This window comes from Carex rostrata, chromosome 35, assembly GCF_964058835.1.
Source record: "Carex rostrata chromosome 35, lpCarRost1.2, whole genome shotgun sequence".
Taxonomy (NCBI): domain Eukaryota; kingdom Viridiplantae; phylum Streptophyta; class Magnoliopsida; order Poales; family Cyperaceae; genus Carex; species Carex rostrata.
The window spans coordinates 3,782,368-3,803,737 of NC_135952.1; the positions used below are offsets into that span (position 1 = coordinate 3,782,368).

General features: G+C 36.2%; 4 protein-coding genes and 1 non-coding gene across 6 annotated transcripts; 2 read left to right on the plus strand and 3 right to left on the minus strand.

The window, feature by feature from the left end:
* The first annotated feature begins 828 nt into the window (after positions 1–828).
* On the plus strand, positions 829–4,628 carry LOC144549613 (transcription regulator). 2 transcript variants are annotated; one of them, XM_078298388.1, is made up of 11 exons: positions 829–880; positions 1,005–1,107; positions 1,182–1,252; positions 1,452–1,501; positions 1,775–1,848; positions 1,966–2,028; positions 2,428–2,515; positions 3,206–3,268; positions 3,367–3,446; positions 3,555–3,626; positions 4,344–4,628. In XM_078298388.1, exons 2-11 carry the CDS (start codon positions 1,076–1,078, stop codon positions 4,423–4,425), a joined length of 675 nt encoding a protein of 224 aa, XP_078154514.1. In that variant the 5' UTR covers positions 829–880; positions 1,005–1,075; the 3' UTR covers positions 4,426–4,628. The 2 variants fall into 2 exon arrangements, with proteins under 2 accessions (XP_078154514.1, XP_078154513.1); XM_078298387.1 differs by lacking the exon at positions 829–880 and having other exon boundaries at positions 914–1,107.
* A 632-nt stretch (positions 4,629–5,260) lies between these two features.
* On the minus strand, positions 5,261–8,385 carry LOC144549535 (ruvB-like protein 1). Its single transcript, XM_078298301.1, has 10 exons — positions 8,031–8,385; positions 7,617–7,937; positions 7,345–7,494; positions 6,667–6,822; positions 6,445–6,579; positions 6,170–6,342; positions 5,981–6,080; positions 5,804–5,895; positions 5,639–5,708; positions 5,261–5,543 (listed from the first exon to the last, which is right to left on the minus strand). Exons 1-10 carry the CDS (start codon positions 8,109–8,111, stop codon positions 5,454–5,456), a joined length of 1,368 nt encoding a protein of 455 aa, XP_078154427.1. The 5' UTR covers positions 8,112–8,385; the 3' UTR covers positions 5,261–5,453.
* A 511-nt stretch (positions 8,386–8,896) lies between these two features.
* LOC144549645 (putative trehalase) lies at positions 8,897–13,534 on the minus strand. The gene is made up of 11 exons (XM_078298410.1): positions 13,014–13,534; positions 12,440–12,559; positions 12,238–12,353; positions 12,060–12,160; positions 11,360–11,469; positions 11,004–11,076; positions 10,079–10,246; positions 9,748–9,835; positions 9,476–9,587; positions 9,186–9,399; positions 8,897–9,055 (listed from the first exon to the last, which is right to left on the minus strand). The coding sequence occupies exons 1-11, from the start codon at positions 13,493–13,495 to the stop codon at positions 8,969–8,971; spliced, it is 1,671 nt and encodes a 556-aa protein (XP_078154536.1). The 5' UTR covers positions 13,496–13,534; the 3' UTR covers positions 8,897–8,968.
* Positions 13,535–14,381: 847 nt separating this feature from the next.
* LOC144549699 (U12 minor spliceosomal RNA) lies at positions 14,382–14,564 on the minus strand. Its single transcript, XR_013509774.1, has one exon. It is a non-coding gene; the product is annotated as a U12 minor spliceosomal RNA (small nuclear RNA).
* A 396-nt stretch (positions 14,565–14,960) lies between these two features.
* On the plus strand, positions 14,961–18,327 carry LOC144549571 (mitochondrial inner membrane protein OXA1-like). Its single transcript, XM_078298346.1, has 9 exons — positions 14,961–15,513; positions 15,612–15,702; positions 16,077–16,121; positions 16,202–16,260; positions 16,438–16,513; positions 16,722–16,853; positions 17,458–17,565; positions 17,665–17,719; positions 17,807–18,327. Exons 1-9 carry the CDS (start codon positions 15,059–15,061, stop codon positions 18,061–18,063), a joined length of 1,278 nt encoding a protein of 425 aa, XP_078154472.1. The 5' UTR covers positions 14,961–15,058; the 3' UTR covers positions 18,064–18,327.
* The last annotated feature ends 3,043 nt before the right edge of the window (positions 18,328–21,370 follow it).

The following is a 21,370-nucleotide window of genomic DNA, read 5'->3' on the forward strand; positions in this document are numbered from 1 at the left end:
AAATATTGGACCGAATACTCATTTCCTATTCGGTTTCCAACCGAATACGAATATTCGGCCGAATAGACAGAATATTAAAACACTGACTGATATATCATAAGAGAGATCACATTTTACTCTAAATTATATAAAAATTCATATCTAAATACAATTTTTTTTTGTAAATGAAAATTAATTGACTCTTAATCCCTACGCCTCTTCGATCTCTCTCTCTCTCGAGAGAGGATGGCACCGGGAAAATCGACGGGGGCAGATGTTCGTTTTGTGATGCTGGGGGAAAGATGTGCTCAGTAGTCGAGACGATATGTGACTCTCTTTTTTTCTCTTTTGGGCCTTGCGATGTGGGTTGTACCTGGGTTGAGCGACGAAGTCTATAATAGAAACTGGGCTATGAGCGACGAAATCAATTAAATAAATTGGGCTATGCGCTGAAAGATTGGGCTTATCAGAGTGGAGGTGGAGCAAGTTATTTTTCAAAGTTGAAACGAGGGTTGGTTTTACTGCAGATACTTATCTCCATTTGTATGAAAACTGGAGATGTCGGTGTATAATGAACCTGATTTTGGACCGACACGGCGACACCCAGGGCCAGGGGTGCAAAGTGCAAACGGATCGGATAGTGGTATATATCCGTCTTTATTTTTTGGACACGGATATGGATCAAATATTAAATGGATATGAACGGGTATGGATCGGACAGAATATTTGTGTTTAGATCTGGACGGATCGATCAGAATCTTGCTCAATCAAATGCACGGGGTGCTTTAATATTCGTGCGGATTTTTGATGGGACGATGCGGATCTAAACAGAAATATTCTGTGTTCTAGTTCCTTCCATTCCTTGGTCACTCGCAAATCGCAAATCGCAAATCAAAACCAGGTGCTCTTATCCTCTCCTTTCTTTCTTCCTCTAAATCCAATCTATTCTCTCGCAGCCGGTGGTTCTTCCTCCCTTTTACCCCGATTCCTCTTACCCTTTAACTCTTTGTCTTACTTGTTACCAGATCCACAATTTCTGAGAGCTTCTTGTAGCTAATCTCATCAAGTTCTATGCAAAAGGAGGTCTACAAGAAAAATGAAGTTTTTAGAATACACCCCTTTAGACAGGTAACCAAATCCTAATCAGATCTATGCGTGCTTCAGTATTACCTTTTGTTGATCCATTGATTTCATCATATCAGCACAAATTTGTTTCTCGACCACTTGAATCTCGGCGATTGTACGATCAAGGGCAGTCTGGATGCCTTCTCATGTAAGTTTTGTTTGCCATCTTATATGCCTTATCTTTATAATTGCAGCACTAATAATTTCAAATAAAGGATAATTATGTACAAGTTTATATATATTTATGCAACTTTAGTGCCATTTGCTAGTGCACCAAACGGTCAATTATTAGATTACATCCAAACTGTGTAGTATCAAATTTGACATTTAATTGAAAATGAATGCAGGCAAGCAATCTGGCACCGATCGAAAGCTTTCCATGAGTTTGGAGCATGAGGTAACCCCCCTTCCTCTCTTTACGGGTTTAGTGTTACTATGAATAATACACAAAGTACAAAGAATTCAAAGAGATATTATGACTAGTGGTATTATGTATGTAATGCTACGTAAAGGAATCTGAATAGAAGATTTTTTTTCAATTATGTTTTTGTTCTAGAAAAAAAAAAAAAAAAAAAAAAACTGATGATGCAATTTGTGGTCAAATGGATTTTCTACTTCCTAAATTGTGTGATCTATGGAGTAAATAAGGGAAATCAACAATTTATTGCAGATCCTAGATTACCTCGGCAAGTCTTCTGACGCTGACCCGGCTTCCCCAGTAGATCACTTAGCATGTAGAACGAGGTACTGTGATGTAATATATATTGTCAAACATGTATTATGATGCATATTAATATCATCTTTGTTATTATTATTATTCCAAATGTACTTACTAGGTATTTTATTTATGTTAAATGTCAGCCGAAAGACACTGATATATCTCGTGCTAACTCTTGGCCACCTGTATCCCGACTATGATTTCAGGTACCTTTGTTTCATTTATTGCGAAGAGGTACTTAAGTCTGTCATTTTTGTATTATGGGAAATATAAGGGAAGGAAGGATAAATGGGTAATGACATGCTCAGCTTAATAGGCGACGTGTCAACCCGCTTCTTTATTACTTCCTGACCCAATTAGTTACTTTTTATTTTAATTTTTTGGGAGTGTTGTCAAGTGGTTTGACAGATGGTACTTTATACCGTCGCTCTTTCTTTGAGCCTGAGAGTTCAATTCTCTCCATTTCCCTTGCATGTCTTTTATTTTTTTCTTTCATGCATTTCTTGATGTTTTTGGTGCAGTTGTTTTATTTTTTGGTACAGATATAATAGATGTTTAACATTTATTGCATTGTGAAAACTTGGTGTTATATGGACTCAAAACAGTGCTGTGAGAGCTCACCTGTTTTTCAAGGAAGAGGAGTGGGATGGCTTCAAGCAAACTATTGACACCTACTTGTCAGATGCCTCCAGGGTATAGCCTTTGCATCTATATTAGCATTTACTGGCATTGTAAGTGTATTTTTTCAAAGAATGAGGCTATAGTACTATGCATAGCGCATATCGGTCGACTATAGATCAATATCTCTATTTTTAAAGTCTAAATAGTTTATCTGAACCATTCAAGATGATCTTCACATGAACATGTACTTGAAGATCAAATTTTGCATTTTTAGAATGTTTTTACTATTTATTGAGTAGGTAGAAAATCACTTGATCCAAAGATTCTAGACAATTCAAAAGTAGTGATTTTGTATCTATTTTAAAAAAATAGTAAAAAAATTCTAAAAAATGTAAAATTTAACTTGCAAGTGACATTTTCATATGAAAATCATGTTGAACGGTTCAGATCGACTATTTGGACTATGGAAACAAAAATATTGATCTGTAGTATAGATCAATCTGCGATATGCATAGTACCATAGCCTCACTCTTTCTCAAATGCAAAAAGGACCTTCTGTTTATATCTCAAAAGCCGAGGGTAATTTCTGTTGCTGTTTTTCTATACGGAGTATCAAACTGGTACAGTCTTTTAGTCTTGAAAACCTTGTAATTTATGATTTTTGAAAGCACGAGGAATATAGCTCTTTTTTGCAAAATGATGATTTTGCTTTGTGAATTTTTTGTATGGAAATCATGCTAACTACTCGTTGTTTTTATTTAGGAATGGGTAGCAAGTAACGGGGACAGCTCGTTGATCGAAAGCATGACTAAGGCTATTGATGAGGTGCAAAATTTATTTATGATATTAACTCAGATTGGAACCCTAGTTTAGACTTTTGTATTCACTTTCATGTATTATTATTTGCTATGTTTTTGTTGTAGGTGATTACAATCAAGGAATGCGAAATTTACAGCTATGACCCTGACTCTGACAGTGACCCCTTCTTAGAGAAAGGAGCCATGTAATGTCATTTCCTTACTTCTTTGTTCACAGTTTGGAAATATCACTATATTATTAGCAATTTGTATAATCTGATAGTGCAATAAAACCAGTTTTGTTTTTTATACAGATGGTCCTTCAACTACTTTTTTTACAACAGGAAGCTGAAGCGTGTTGTTAGCTTTCGTTGCTTTTGTACCAGGTATAAAAAATGTTAAAAATTATATTTGAATAAGAGTGAGGCTATGGTAATATCTTCATTTTTAAAGTCCAAATATGAAAATGTACTTGTAGATCAAATTTTACATTTGTTGAAAATTTTGTACTATTTTTTAGTCAGGTAGAAAATCACTTGATTTGAAAATTTTGGACCATCCAAAAGCAGTGATATTCTACCTATCTGAAAAAATAGTAAAAAATTCTAAAAAATGTAAAATTTGCTCGGTACGTGCATTTTCTTTCATACGGAGATCATGTTTAACGGCTTGTATGGACTGATTGAATTTTGAAATTAAATATATGGATCCATAGAACGGGTCGATCCGTAATATGCATATTACCATATAGCCCCTCACTCTTTGCATAATTCTTTTGTACAAATTTAATATCCTGTGCAACCACAAAGATTTGATAATTTTGTTAAGCATGGGACATTCCTTTTTTTATTTTGGTTATAGCAAATAAAACCCCAACCGAAGCTAGGTAAAGGTTTAGTATGGCAAAAGCAACCGAATTGCTACTTAATTTTTATTATAATGTTCAATTTAGGAAATAAAAAAATTCTACTTAGAATTAAGAACAATTGTCAATAACTAAAACCAAACCAATCATTTTTTCATTGTTCTAACCTAACAGTTAGATGCTTTTATTATAACAAAAATCGGGTGCTTTGTATGAGAATATATTTTTTGGATGGCAGCAATTTGGGAGGAGACGGTTTCTTACGTAACACGGCTTTTGACGAGGATGAGGATGATGTCCTAGTTGACATGGAGATGTAATTAAGTTAATTTTACTACTAGGTTGTATTTAATTTACTACTACGCACTGTAACTTTGTGCTTGTGTTGCGCAATATTAATTAATTAATAACAAGATATATATCTCTATGTATTGTGTTTGTATAGTAGGTGGTTTTGGGATTCCAATGGTGTGAGAAACTGGAAATGCTTAGCTTAGCTTGAAATGCATGCAGTGAGATGTAATTAATTAATTAGGTATTGAACTCAGATGAAACATTTTCTCGTGTTAATACTGATACGAGTATTTATCTCATAAATTATTTGTTAGGAGCAATAATTCGTCAAAATATAACATGTTTTTAGGAACAACCTGTTGTTGTTTCTTGTTGTCTTTTTATTTATATGCTCGCAAATTCAATCTCTTGTTTCTTCCTTTTTATTTTTGTATATGAAAATCTCTCGCTGTCTACAGCATTTTTCCAAAGAAACAAACTTGGAAGTACAATATGATAAAATTTGTAATCTAATAGTGGATTTTAATGCACTTTCGATAATTAAATTACCTCCTTTTTTTTATCAGGGACAATAACTTGGGAAATTGCAAATTTTCAATTTATTACATATTATATGGCAACCTTTGTAACACATCTTGAATTTCAATTGAACCCTATAGATATGGTTTATATGCTAACATTATATATTCCATAAAACTTGCGAAAGCAAATTAAAATTACGCTCTTTTGTGCTGCTAAACATCAACTAAGCATTGTAAGTGTCAATCTAAGTACTATATTCAGTTAAATTTTTTTTTTAAAGTACTATATTTCCTTTCATTAAAAACAGCAACACTGAATATAATTAAATAAGCTCCGAAATTGTGGAAATCAGACCAGTAGATAATTGAAATAGGAAAATAAATTAGCATCAAACAACTTAACAATAAATATTTTGCTGCTCCTACATGTCAAAGAATACCTACACACTAGGAAACAACAGGTTCCTACATGCCCACAAAAATTGTAAAATAAGTAAAATACCATGTTTTCCCTCAAACAGGTAAAGGGCAATTTAGGTAATATATTTCTCTTGCTGCTCCTGTAGTAGTTTTGCAGAAGTTTTTGCATCCAGATAGAGAGAACTGACTTCCTCTATATCAGCCTATAAATTACAAATAATTAAAAAAAAATGCACGAATAAACATTCAGAAATGAAACTATGCTGGAAAAATTAATATCAATAGAGTACATACATACCTTGCATATTTTGTCTCTTCCATTAGTCTTCGCTACAATGCTAGCCGGTGATAGCAGTTGAATGGAATGTCTGTAAACAATCAGAATTAAATAGGTTACTGTAAAATCATATATATATATACAATTTTATATTAAAACAGTAAGATAAATAAATTATTTTAGAACCGTAAAGAGGCACGCTGTCCAATTTCTCCCAGATAAGCAAGGCTTTCCTCGTCAATCTCAAGCTCTTCTACTTGTGCTCTAATTGCAAGTATCTGCCCGCAAAATATTATTTTAGATAAAAAAGTTAAAAAATACATTGATTTTACAAAATAGTACCTTAAGTTTAAAGATATTAACCTGAATCATTTCAGTTGGGCCATATGTTTCCGTTCGTATAATTACTAACCGGTCTAGCAAGTCAACTGGTATGCCATGTGGGCTTGTCATGTCAGTTCCTCTGAAAAGACAAATGACAGTTAAACATTCTGAGGCATTAAAGACACTATTGGGGGCATTTGAACCCTACTCATTATATAATCGTATTACCTAACATTGCAAATTCCTCGGTTGGTAGCTAAAATCACTATTGGGGCTAATGAGCTTTCCAAAGCACGATTAAGATACGAGAAACATTCAATATCCAGCATATGAACCTCATCAATAAACAGCACACCCGGGACAAGCTCAGCGACTCCTTCATCAATGTATCTATTAACCACCTAAAATAATTAATTGATACTACAGCTATAGTTATAACTTATAACAGTGTCATCTTACAAGTGATATTAAGAATCTAAGATTGAATTTAAAATAAATCGAACCTTGTTAATCTCCTGGCGTAATTTCTCTGTGATTTCAGTTTTTCTTGGTTTCATCATTTGACCCATTAGCGATAAAATATCCTGGCCACCTTGTGGCCGTGCATTTGCCGCATCTAGATCATGCAGTGTTACGTCCTTTTCAGGAGAGAGAAAAAATGTTTAACTCGTTATAAAATTAAGTTTTTGTTATTTGATTCTTCATTTTCGCAGAAATATTTTTACCTGAACAACCTCCTTTTTCTTATGCACCTCTCCTTTGGGAATTGGTACATACTCCTCTGCTTCGAGATCAAACTCAGTTGCAAATGCATCACATCTGCCAACTCTTTTTACTGCACCACTATTTGCTTCAATATAAATCACATCACCTACAGCAACCTAGACATACATATAATTAAATAAGAAATATAAAATACATATTCTAGATAGATCGCAAAAGCCTACATAATAGAGGATATTCAGAAAAGGGTCCTCACTGTTAGGTTTTTCTTCAACACAAACCACTATTATACATTGAAAACGAAATAAACTATAAGATGTGATACTTAATATTTAATAACAAAGTTTTCTAAATATTAATCAATAAAACATATATTATTGAAGGATCTATTTCATAACACATCATCTAAGACTGTATTCAATTTCAACTATAATTGACTGAATCACTTCAACAAATTTTTACAGTTTCTTTTACAGAAAGAAAACTGAAAGAATGTCAGGCGGCCCGCATATTAGATTAAAAACCTTTTGTACGAACTCAGTCTACCTTACTGCTCTCTGTGGTTTCTGTTACACTTCAACCCCAGCAGCTACCCATTTATTTTTCCAAAACAATAGTGTGCTATTTAGCAAATACTAGAAACAGTACCTAGTCAATGTAGTAGGATCATAAATAATCACCTTTTCTTTGATTAAGGCATCATATATAGTAGGATCTAGTTTCAATTGCTTAGTCCCTTTAACAGTCTTCAAACCGATAATCACGTGGCTAATGCTCTTTCCATACCCACCTGTTGTACTCTCTGCTTCTTCCGGAGAAAACTCCGTCACCTAATATACAAAAAGTTATTGTTAATTTTTTTATTATAACCTAGTACAAATGAAAGTCAATAATTTCCTTAGTAAACCCTAAACCCTAAAATGAAAAAGTAAAAAGATACGTATTGCATTACCTCTCCTTCGTAGACCTCTTTATTTTCCTTAATACGTAATCCAATAGCTCTCCTGAAATGTTCCATGAGAATCTCAGTTTTCTTAACCTCAGTTGAGTATACCTCCGATCCAACCATTGGGCAGAAGGGGACTTTGCTTCCGAGTTCTTGAGAGATACCAAGTGCAAGCGCCGTTTTACCAGTACTAGGCGGTCCCGCAAGAAGCAGAGCACGTCCCGCCATTTTCTTCTGCCTTATCATATCCACAACCAGTCCCGATGCCTCTCGTGCCGCCACCTGTCCCACAAACCCTGCTGCCATAGGAATCGCTGTCCCATTGACCTGTAATGTAAAGGGGGTATAATAAACACTTTGAATTTGTATAAACCCTAGTTCAGAATCAGAGGGAGAGGGAGAAGAGAAAGAAGGAATTACATCAAGGCCGAGGCCTTTGATATGGGTATGAGTCGCGATTCGTTGCTTCTTTGTGGTGGATTGAATCTCTTCGATTCTCATCCTATCCTAGTGTTGTTTTTTGCTTCCTTTTTTATTTTCCCTCTTTCTCTATTTCTCTGTCGCTTTTCAGAATTTAAAGGATCAGCTTAAACCAAACAAGAGAGAGCAGCTTAAAGAAGAGGAGAGGCAGAGGGACCTCGAAGAAGGCGGAGGAAACCTTGGCAAGGAGCAGAGGGGAGCGAAGGCGGAGGAGAGAAAATGGTTTAGGGAGGAGAGAACAGGGTTTCCTCGTACGAGATCGAGAGAGAGAGAGAGAGAGGGGAATGAAGAAAACAGCGAGAACAGCAGCAAAGGAAATTAATAGTTTTCCTTTTCAACCGAAACAGGCCAATGTTTCCGAATTCAGATTAGGTCAGGCCCATATTTCCGAATTCAGATTAGGTCAGGCCCACATCTACGCTGAGAAAAACATTCGGCCCGTCAAAGGTAAGCCCGCTCATATCGACATCGACACGCACACCTTGATACAGTCAAGCTAGCTACTGATAACAAGGGTCAGACTGCACTACACATCACATGGCTGTAAATTATAATTCTGTAAAAGAGACGAATCGCGGATTGAACATAACTTGTTTCATGTTCTACAACTTTTTTCGCCAGAACTTTGGGCCACAACCGATATTTCTAACAAACTTTTTATGTCATGGATTATAGCTGGAAAACATTTAAGCACCTTTTATTTAACCAGTGATTGTTTTTGGTGGGGAAACATATAAACTACGTGCACTTGCTTCTATAATTCTATATAATGCGATAAATAATAAAGATAGATCATCCTCCTATACACGGATTATCCATTGTATGTGTATAAATAACAGGGTACATTTATTTCATTGAAAATTACATTGAAATTTAGTTTAGCAGCTGGTTACATCTCTATCATGAGGCCATCCAAACTCTTCCAATAATGCCAAGATCACACCATTCGACCAACCGAAACCAGTCTGCACCAAAAATATTTTCAACTATGAGGGGATTAAGCAACGAAAATTACAATAAACTTGGTATCAAAACAAAACAAAACAACTGGTACTGCTGCAGCACAAGCAAATTGAGATTATTTATTACACTTACCTGGGGCTTATATAAGCCGCCACCCCCATATTCTCCACACGACTCTACATTGTACTTCTCATGCATTGCACCTGTCTTCTTGTAAGCAACAAAGTTTGCTTTAATCCAATTTATGGTAATACTCTCTGCCAATTGTCTTGCTTCTTTCGAATGGGCACTGGCCAGCCCTTCAATTATCATGTGCTGTATTGGGGCCCATCCATTCGGGAAATCCCTGGAGAAAATATGTTAGCATTACTATTATCAGTTTGTAGTATTTTTACTCTTTTCATAATAAAGGAATAACCAACCATTGTTGCCCTGAATTTAACATGGAAGTAGCAATCCCGTATTCACAAATCAACCCTGATTTCTTTAGGCTGTTTATAATCAACTCTTCATTGTACTCCTCCGTAAGTTGATCTGAGTATACAAAAGCATGATTTAGTAAGAATTCAGAAAATTTTATAACATTTCAACATGAGCAATATATCATATACAACAGGAATGGTTCAGTTGATAGTGCTAAAGGATTTTGTGCCATTTGGTTGTCTATGAAATATAATATGATCAGAGGAAAAACCTGGATAATATGCCAGAAGCCACAGAGGCACAAAATTTGATGCAAAAATTGTGCAATTTTGAGAGCCAGGATTCCAGCTATAAACACCCTAGCAGAATCAGACAGTAAAATATCAAAAACAAAGTGTTAAAACAAACATTGATTTGTTACATGTGTTATCAAGGCTTAATATCACGGCCAGACTGTACCAGTATCTTATGGGCACGGCAAGTTAACTAGATATTTTGTCTGCCCCTGGCTAAATTCCTGGGTCCGCCCCTATTAAGGAACCAGTAATAAATGTTTGTCTGGTATTGTACCAATATAAGATAAGCAAACATTAAACATCTACCTGATGGGCATCATTCTTGTCAAGCCAATAATCGACCCACTGGCCCAAATTAGGGTTCCATAAAAGGGATTTGATTGCCGCTATTCTAGATTTAGAAACCTCAATGAATTTCTGTGACGTTGAATTATCTCCAATGATTTTTGCAAATGTGGATATGTCTTGCTCCAGCTGCAGTACATAAAGAATGCAAATTACTGTTTTAATACTATTGTTCATGATTGATGTTTATGCATAGATGGTGCCAGTAGAAAATATATGGAGCATAATTATAATTATGTACAATTGGACTGACACCAGTTGCTATAAGTGGCTATCGGGCATGGTCGAGTTGGTTTGGGTCAGGTTAGGATTTGGGTTCGGTGGGTCGGTATCTGGTCATGCTCAGGTGGGTCTTAGGTTGAATTTAGGGTCAACTGGCTCTGTATCATTTCCGGGTTTCAGGTTCATCGTGTTTGGGCCTAGTTGGGTTTTGGGTCGTCCTAATCCAAATTTGGATAAACAAGAGTTTCAAGTTGTCTCAGTTCTAGTCAGTTTGACATTTCAAATTATTAGATTGGGCCAGATCGGATATAGGCATGGGTCAAGTCAGGCAGGCTAAAGTTCAATTAAGGTTTTCCACCTACAGAATACCTAAGGGCAGCAATCTGGTGGATCCAGTTGGGCAGGTCATTTGGCATTGAGTTGGGTTTCGGATCATCTAATTTTGGATTATTTTCGAATTCAGGGTTGTTTGGTTCAGGTAGAGTTGAATTTTGGTTTGTCTGGCTTCAGATTGACAAGAATTTGGGTCATCTTGATGACGGGATTCAGTTCAATTTGACTATTCAGAATTATCGGGTCGAGTAAGATCAGGTATTGTCACCTCTAGGGGCTCTAGGCAGTTGCTAAGTATTGGTTTTGGTATCGTTCAAATTTCAAAATTTACCTTTAATATGAATGTGTTTAGATCAACAGGAATGATTGGCGTAATCGCCGTTGTTGTCAGATCAGATGAATTCCTATATAATATAAGTTTTATACTATTATGAAACAAATTAAGAAGAACATAAATTAAAACCACACCCGAAGGTAACTTATCTAGGGTAGAACAAAAGGAAACATTTAACTTTTCTGTCATTTTAGAATCATACATTTGTATTATTTGCAACTATTGTAGGAGGCTTCTTCTTTCACATTGTTTTAAAATAAAAAGAGCTGTACTTTTAAGTAATTAAAAAGGAATAAGGCAACTAAAACTCTAATGCAAACTTCCATATTTTGATAAAAAAAAAAGTTTAGAACCTCATCCAGCGAGAACTAAAATCCCAACCAGATTCAGCTACTGATGCAATCTCATGGTAAAAAGCTTCCTTCTCAGAAGGGGTTGAAAACTTGAGACTCAACTTCTCATCCTAGTACAAAATAATGAAATATACAAATTATGTACTTTAGGAACCACTGATCAGATCCAGTATTGCTGAATCCATTTAGTGTCAAACTTAGTTTGTCAGGAAAACATGGCAATCCAACCTATGCAACAATTTGTATCTCGGTACTGGTAAAGTCATGTCAGGTGCCGGTATGTACTTAGTAGATAACAAGAGTTATGTTGATAACGACTTTAGTCCAACACATCAATACTTGGTATTGTGCTGCAATATAGAATTTGTTTCATTATTTTCTTCTTTTGCAGAATTTTATATACACCCCTCTGCGATTCCAAAATTACATAGTTACCATTAAAAAAAATGAATTATCATATTTAGTAATTTAGTTATCCAAAATTCATGGGCTCTCAAATATGTCGATCCATAGGATGTCAGAGTAGGCTAGCACAAGTAAAAAGGATTCAAAATGGGTATATTAAATGTAAGAGCTTGTGAGTTTTGCAAGGGCAATAATGATATTTTCTTTTTTCTGAAGGATAAATATATTGAAGTTTGCAAATGTTATCCATGAAATTTTGCTTCTTCTTTTTTCTTTTAGGGGATGAGATATTTACTTTGGTTGCACCTTCTGGCCGAGGTTGGTACCACCTGGCTTGGTACCGGCTCAAACAATGCTTGTGACCTCCTTGGTCTTCAATTGTCACTTGATGAATATCTACACAATATCTTCAGATATAATGACTATCCATATAAAGCTAGATAATAAAACTAGAAAAGATAGTAATAAAGAACCTGAGATCCAAAAGCTGTGCTCTTTCAGCAGGGCAGGAAGTACCCTTTTAACAAGCTCTACATCTCCAGTTCTCATATATATATCCATAACCATAGAACTTAGAAGAGGAGGTTGGCTACATGAAATCGGTTAGTTAGTTTTGCCAATACGAATACATATTTGAAATGGAATCATTGTCTTGCATGTTTAAATGACAATCACCTCCTGTTAATATAGTAGGTTCTCGCACCATTCAGTACATGCCCATAGGTTTCAATTAAAGATACAAGGTTTAATACTATTCCCTTTGCTGTTTCATACATTTTGCTTGCCAACAAGCCCCTACAATATAATAGTAGATTTAAAGGTTAGTTACATTATTACATCAGAACCAACTACTGTGTATACTACAGTACATAGAGCTTTTTATCACATACCTGTATTTTTTTTGTTTTTTTTTTGTTTTGAGATCACTTGGGAATTGCGAAATCATTTGTTTTTAATCAGCTGGTCAGCTTGAGCACACTTTTACCAGAATAGGTAGAAACTAATCAGTTCAGTGCCCTTAATTCTTAATGGATAAATTTCAGTAATAGCAACATGCCTCTCAGAACCACTATACTGGCACAATAACCAGACCTCTTAATACTGGTACAATTAATATTAGTATAGAACCAATAACACTATTTTGCGTCCTTCTTTAATTTGGGTAAATTTCATAACAAACATTTCCTCAATTTTGCATTTACTATGTAAGATTTCCCTTCTTTGTATATATATCTTCAACAATATTCACCTGATAACCCAGTAGGAGTCCCAGTAATAAACCTCTTGAAACCGTGATCCTGGCACAATAACAGTACTCGGTAAGTACAGTAATGTATGCCTTTCGGGCTGTGCCTTAACAGCATCCGAAACCCTTCTCGACAAGCTCTTCCAGAGGGCATGCACCTCCAAAGCCCATCCCCTCATCACTTCATTCTCCACTTTCACCAAAAACCCCTCAGGCTCAGGTTCAAAATCGACTGGTTTGGAGTATACCAAATCGGAATTGGCCTCGTCAAAGAAATGTTTGATGAAATTATTGAAATCAGAGATGGGGATGGTGCCTGATTGTCGAGGTAGGGAATTGAATGCGGAGATAGCCGCGGGTAGGTCGGTTTTAAGAGGGAGGTCGACGTAGCGCTTGGGGTCGAAGTCGGTGGGGTCCATTGAACAGAGCGCAGCCGATTGAATGCGCTGGAGGAAGGAGAGAAGAGGGTCTGTAACTGTTGCCATGGATTAACTTGGAGAGAGAAGTGAGACAAGTGAAGAGCGCATTACAAAATACAAATAAAGAAAGCCTGAAGGCGCGGAAAATTTTCCATGTGATTTTTGTTTGATAGCGGGCCTTTTGGTATCTAAAACTTGCCTGTTTGGTTTGGTTAACGTTCAATGGTTCCTTGTCTTTATATGGCTATACTGGCTTATTCAATGAATCACAATGATATTTTTGTCCCGACTTCAAATCCTGTCATTATGATAGGTTTTACTTTCCATTAAACAAATTCACACTGACCCAAACAGAATCAAATCTTATTATATCCTCTGAACATCATTACAGTGAGATTAATGGGTGTTTCCTTTTTCCTTGCCTTTCTAAGACAAAATTATTATGCGATCGTCGAGGATGGATGATATATACAAAAAACTTACTATGTGAATAGATGATTGAGAATTTAAATAATATCAAAGTATTAATAATTTTATAAAATGACTAAAATGTTCATAAATTTTATGAATATCGTATTGATCGTGCAATTCAAAGAAAAGTTAAAAATAATTTGAAAACGTGTAAACAAAGAATAATTCTGTATAATACGAATATCATTCGATAACTTCGTTGCTAATTTCTAAAAGGTATTAAAAAGAACAGACGACTGATTTGGATTTGCCTTGTCAAAAATATAACAAACTATCATCACACTTGTTCAAAGAAAAAAATATACGTGTATGTCACTCTTGTTTAGTTTTGGACCTTGATATTAGCCACGAGCCCACGACACTTGGTAAATTCTAAATTCCGGGCCTACATTCTCTCTGACAGAAGCCCAAAACTTATCTGGTATAGGCCCAATAAGATTCGGGCCCAAAAGATTATGATTGGAGAATTGGTTGGTAGGGTAAGGGAGGCCAGCACAGGCGAGTTCTGCAAAGTAAGCAGCGTCAGCGCCTGGCCAGCCTTTCACCCCTCCAAAAATTAAATGGCGCGGTAACTGAACTAACTAGGTTAATTCAGCTCCCCACAGCGCTCAGCGGTCGGCTCTCACCTCCCGCATTGTTTTCCTTACTCATTAGTTTAAGGCAGTTTGGTCAGTAGCCCAAGGCCCATTATTTATACACCCGTGCGGACTCCGCTCTCTCTACTTCTCACTTGTGGGACTAATTTCGCGGGACCGAAACCAAAATTCATATAACCTAAGGTAACAGCTTGTTTAGATCCTAACCGTCCAATCAAAATCTGGGCCAATCCGTTCCCTTTAATATTCGTGCACTGTCCTTCTCTACTTCTCACTTGTGGGATAATTAGAAGGAAACCAGAATTAATATCACCTAAGGTAACAGCATAGTTTTTTTGAGATTATAACCGTCCGATCAGAATCCGCACACATATTAAGGAAGATACAGGAATATTAAAGCGGACCGATTGGCCCATATTCTGATCGGATGGTCCGTATCTAAACAATAATATTCTGTTACCTCAGAGGATATTGATCGACTGAAACCAAGCCCCCTTTTCTTTTTTCCAGTTTTTTCTCATCACCGCCACGGCGCCACCTCTCTCTTTCTCTCTCTTCTTTCATGGCCTACACTCGGCGCACGCTCGCCACCGCATTCCGACACTTCCCTCGCCGTGTCCATCCTTCTCTCCCCCATGTTCTCTCTCGCGATGATTCCGCAGAAACCCCGCCTCCCTCTCCTTACCGATCCATTTCACAATTCCACACCTCGCCGTCTCCCTCTCAAGCTAGCGGATTCGGATTCGGATTCTACCTCCCTCTAGGGCTCCATATGTCATCCATCCGTTGTTATTCATCAACTCCTGCTCCCAACGGTGGATCAAACGAGATCGAGTACATAAAGGATGTGACGGAAGTGCTAACGGATGCATCAACAGAAGCTGCTGCTTCCGCTGCAGCAGCTGTACCGGCGTCTTTTCCCGGTGAGGTTGCTGCAGCTGCGGCAGATAGCTTCTTTCCTGTTCAGGCGCTTCAGCTCCTGATTGATGGGGTTCACTCTTTCACTGGGCTTAATTGGTAAACCCTTGTTAATATTTATTCAATTTGCATCATTTTTTTTTCTTTTTTTGAGTGTTTTTTTTTTATGAGGGATTGTGTGGATTTGTGAATTTCAGGTGGGCGGCTATTGCACTGACAACAATTTTAATCAGAGGAGCTACTGTCCCGCTCCTGATACAGCAAATGAAGGACACCATTAAATTGGGTGTAAGTTTGTGTTACCTTTTGTATTGATAGATTAAGCTATTTAGGTTGTGCTACCCGGTTAAAGAGACAGCTTTCAATACTAGATAGTAGATTTTTGTTCTTTTGTATCTTTAGTGACAGCTGCAGATGATTCTTCTACCTTATATGTTGTATGGTATTAGCTCTTGCCATTTAGGTATACTTGCCTCTAATTTTATATCTGTTTAGTTTTTCTTTTAAGTTTTTAGACGGATTCTTTTCATCTAATTGATACTTATGCAGTATTTACTGTACTGGTGTGGTCTCATAGCCTGATGTAGTATAACTCGCTCAATATTTGTTCTCTCATGTTGTTTTTGCCTCTTTAAATTCTGTTTTTTTTTTTCTCTTTTCAGAATTTGAGACCTGAGCTTGAGAAACTAAAAGACGAAATGCAAAATGTAAGCACTTACTCTTTTTATTTGTACTTGAGCATAAATTTGCTATCGGTGTATTATAACGCCCTTCTTACGTGATGCAGTCTATGGATCCGGATATCATGCAGGAGAACTCAAGGAAAATGAAAGCTTTATTCAACAAGTATGCACTCTTCAATTTTTAGAATGGTGTCAGTGGTACCAAAAATGAACTGCCAAAAACAGAAAGAAAGGGATTGGTATCTCGAAATAAGATGTTAACCTCTGATTATTGGTTGAGCAGTGGCACAATATATTCTTCAACCATCCTGATTATATGTGTTTTATGTATTGATTTCAGGCACAGAGTTACTCCTTTCTCCCCATTGAAAGGGATATTAATTCAAGGCCCAGTTTTCATGAGTTTTTTCTTTGCGGTAAGTTAACTAGCTACAGAAATTACATTGTATTGATTCTTGTATAAAAAAATATGATTATTGTGTTTGCCAGCTCCATACAATCGGTCTTACTGGTATCACTATATCTTAGTTAGTATCAATTGGAAGTAAGATATTTAAAGTTCTTCATAGATGCATTTCATTTTTCTTAGTTTATGACCACCTGAAGTTTTGTAAAAAATTGTAGATTTCAAACATGGTTGAGAAGGTGCCCTCACTAAAGGGAGGTGGCATTTTATGGTTCACAGACTTGACGACACCTGATCCAATGTATATTTTTCCTGTGTTAACTGGTCTTGCTTTCCTGGCTACTGTTGAGGTACATGTTAACCTTCTGTCAGTTTAACATCAAATTAACATGCTTTTTATTTGTAATAATATGTATGTTTGTATGTAGTCCTGTTACGAAAATTACACGTTGCTGTTAAAAAACTATGGTCGTTCCAAGTTGTTTACACTAAATGACAAAGTTACCATTATTTTTTTTTAAATTATTATAATTTATCATATGCAAATCTGAAAAAACATTATTCCAGTTGAAAATGGCTTCTTTGGTATTAATGACCCCACTAGCCTTTTCTTTTCATTTTTTTTGGATTTGGGGGGGGGGGGGGGGGGGGGGGCGGGGGGGGGTCCGGATGGGTTCTAACCTAAATTTAATTTACTGTTCAATAAGAGGATAAGCCAAAGTTTACAATATCCAATGGAATAAACTCCATGGTATACTAGTGTAATCTAGTAGTCACTTTTTGTTTGCAAAAAGTACTAACAAAGGAAACTGTGGAGCTAGTTGTAAAGCTAGAAATGTTAGGTGTTAATACAGAAACTTATCCATCTATATGCACAAGGTACCTTCACTTGTTTAGTGTTTAGCAAGTAAAGAAGGCAGTTAATAATAGGTGATTGATTAATTTGATTGTTAGTTCAATATGCAAGAAGGTTTGGAAGGAAATCCAATGGCAAAGACCATGAAGAACTTCTCTAGAATTATCGCTCTTCTAACAGTACCTTTCACAGCCTCCTTTCCTAAGGTATATAGAAACAATACTATCACCTCTTTTTCATTTAATTTTAAAAGGCACCTTACCACATGGAGAAGTGACAGAAAATATTTTTGTTTCTCTTCATAGGCAATTTTCTGTTATTGGATCACTTCAAATCTCTTCTCTCTTATTTACGGTACTGGTGAGTTCTTTGTCTTTACCTTGATTTAGACTGCACTAAACTTTTGTATTAATTTGCAATTAAAGTAAACTACTTTCATCTTCTCAGTACTAAAGAGGCCTGCTGTAAAAAAGTTTCTGAACATTCCTATAATAACACCTCAACCATCGGCTCCACCAAGTTTTTCATTTTTGGGTCTATCCAAGCCACTTGCTCAAGTAGAATCATCGGTACCGGTCAATACACCAACTGAGCAATCACAACCTCAGAATCCTGCGAAGGCCTCTTCATTGGCTGCTATCAATCATAGAATAGGAAAACTTGAGAAGACTGTCAAGGCCAGACAAAAGGCCAAGAGGAGGTGATCCTTTTAGGCTAGTAAAATTAGATTTTACACCATTTTATTCAAGTTTTGGCATCATATGAGCAAATATATGTTGAAGCAAATATTTTGTTCCCATTTTTTGGTTTTTGTTTTTGTTTTTGTTTTTGTTTTTGTGCTTTCTTTTGAAAGAAACATAGAGATTAATAATTGCACCGATGTTTGTGCCAGTTGCATTATTGCTGCTGGTCTTGTATTGACACTTTATTATATTTAAAATGGTTAGAATAGACGATTTCATTTATTATTACCAGCTCCTAAATAATTGATTGTCTCATTCAGGCATATTGTTTCGTTATCTTGGATGAAACTTTTGAGATTTAGGTTTATAGCTACACTAGATTTCTCTATGTGCATTTAAGCAGTGCCATTTTTTTTTTGTTTGGGGTGAAAATCCGTAGGCAGTTTGATTGATAGAAAGATACAAAGTAACTGTTACATAAGATTAGACAACTAGTGTATGTGAAAAACACACAGTTAAACAAAACAAAAACGCATAGGGGTATGTGCATTATGTGGATGCAAATTGATCATTCTTGCTTGATTAGATTGATAGGAGCCTAGCAGTGCCAATTTTGATCTCACAGTAATGGAAACAAGTTGGTTCACACCCTTGTGGTATCTTTTCAAAACGCTTGCTTTTTTTTGTTATACTTGACATCAGTAGCAGAGAAACAATCTCTAAATTGACTGGTCGGGAGCCTTGCGCTGTAACCCAAATTAACATTATTTACGTGATGTGCAAAACAGGAAGTGGGAGGTTGCCAAATCCCGTACCTACAGCCGGTTCCATGGCACAGGAGAGGGGTACAGAAACCATATGACGGTGATATCAAGGTATTATCAGGTTAAAAGGTCGAGTACAGAGACAAGTTCATAAGCTTGTAGATAAAAATACATGACAAATGGTCCATGGTCTGGCCCAATAACGGCCCATATTGTAAGACTAGTGGTAAAAGCTTGTAGCCCAAAAGCTTCCGGCCTGGTGAACCTCCGTCAGGCCCAGTTTCCTCATTTAGTACCACCTTAACATCGTCAGCTCCACGTCACTTGACAGTTATGGGTTATCCATATGAGCTACCTCAGACTTGAAGAGAGAAAGTGGAACCTTTTTTCCACATTCTGTTCAACTTATTCATTGCGGATCACTAAAGCTTTGCAAACAAGTCATAAGAGATACTCTGTTAACTGGTAAAGTGGTAAAAGATGAGGACTTGCTTGTCAATTCACTTTAAAAGTTGAATAAATGTATCCATACTTGAAAAAAAAGTGTTACACCAATACAGAAAACTAACTTCCATTACATTTTGAAAGTAAGATTTAGGATAGATTTGTCAAATATAGACAGTCTACACTGAAAGTTCAACAAAAGCATACAGTATCCACAAATACAACAAAACAACTCTAATGCAAAAGGCTTAATTATATTCAATAATTCTTTTTTTTGGGGGGGAAATTATATTCAATATTTTTTTTTTTTTGAAGCAAGGCAATAATTTGCACGTTTCATATATTGAAACGAATATAATATTTACATGATACTAAATGTTAGATGCCTGCTCAATGCATCCCAGGAAATCAAGAAAACAAAAACAGCTAGCATTTTTGGACCCCACTAAGAGGTGTACACAGATATAGTCCAAGATCAAAATACTCAAAAGCATAGTTAAACTAGAAAGTAAACTAGATAATGTCACACATGCACAATCATAACAAAGAGGATCACTCAGTCTCTTCTCCTGTCACCCAGTCTAGCAGAAGCACATCTTCAAGATCCAGCACTTGAAGAGGAATAGCATCAATATCTTGTGGCAACCACAGCTGTGTAGCTTCCCGCACTTCCTGCTTAACTGTACCTGTCCAATAAGAGATCAAAGAAACAATTTGTAAGATAAGATTTCTTGAAGTATAAATAACAGTATTGTTAAAACAAAGATCATTGCGATGCTTCCAGATGCTCCAAATAACTGCACAAACAACAATAAGAAATGCAGACTGCTGGAATTTAGGGAGAGAAATAGCATGCTGCATCGCATCAGCAATAGAATGCCACTGTTGATTTAAGATTTGACATTGACCCATCCAGAACCAAATATGTTTAGCATAGTGACAATTGAAAAATAAATGATTAGAATCTTCTATTTGGTGACAAAACTGACAATTCATATCTCCAATCCAACCTTTTTTTTGTAAAACTTTTTTGGTCAAAATTCTATGCTTATGTACCAGCCACATAAAGGCTCTGTTTTTAAGTGGCACAGGAACTTTCCACCATAACAGTGGATTTTTAACAGTAACCCCCCTGAAATTGATAAATTTGTACAAGGATTTGACAGTAAAAATTTCATTTGCGTCCCATCTCCAAGCAAGATAATCACAAGTATGTGTAAAGGAGAGAGTGCTAATCAATTGTAATAGTATTCTCCACTCATGCAACAGCACACCACTTAATTGTCTTCGAAAAGACATGTCAGCCCCTTCAATAATTCGAATGCGTATCATCTGCATTAACTCAAAAGGGAATCTTTTGAGATAATCAATCTCAACCGTCTGATTTTAAACGGAGCCAATCCGAATCTTGCTTATAAAATAGGAGGCATTTGAAAATTAGTGCAGATCTAATCCGTACGAATTTTAAAATAGATCCAACGATTGAGATTGATTAAATCAAAAAAAATCCTTTTTGAGTAAAAACTTAAAATGCAGAGGATACGAATTCCAATAATTCTGGCCTTTACGAGGTGTATCCATTATTCAATTAGATACAACTGCCCCTTCACGAGGTGTATATTATATTCAATTAGATACAATAAATTGAAGAACCTGATTCCGTTTTCTTTTATTATACTTTTATTTAGGGCTGGCAAAAAAATTCGAGGTTCGTGATTTGATTCGGGTTTGATTCGAGTTTAATTCGATTCGAAATGAGTTCGAATTGAAACGAACCAAACCAGGTTCGGTTCGGAATTAATTCAAACCAAACTCAAACCTAGCCTGGTTCGATCGAAATAGGTTCGTGATTTTTTTGTGGTTCGAATCTCATAAAATCACCGACCATCCATTTACCTGATGAAATTAAAATCAAAGATAGAGAGTCATAATTTAACTTAGCCGACACTCCCTCGCTCTCAAATCTCAATAACCTAGTTCTCTCTCCACCTCTTTCTAACTCACTCTCCCTCTAGTTCTAAAATCTAGCCGACACTCTCGGCGACTGGCTATCTCTCCGGCTGTCAATCCTCTCTCCGGCCTAGATGACTGTCTCTCCTCTCTCTTCGGTCGTCTCTCAT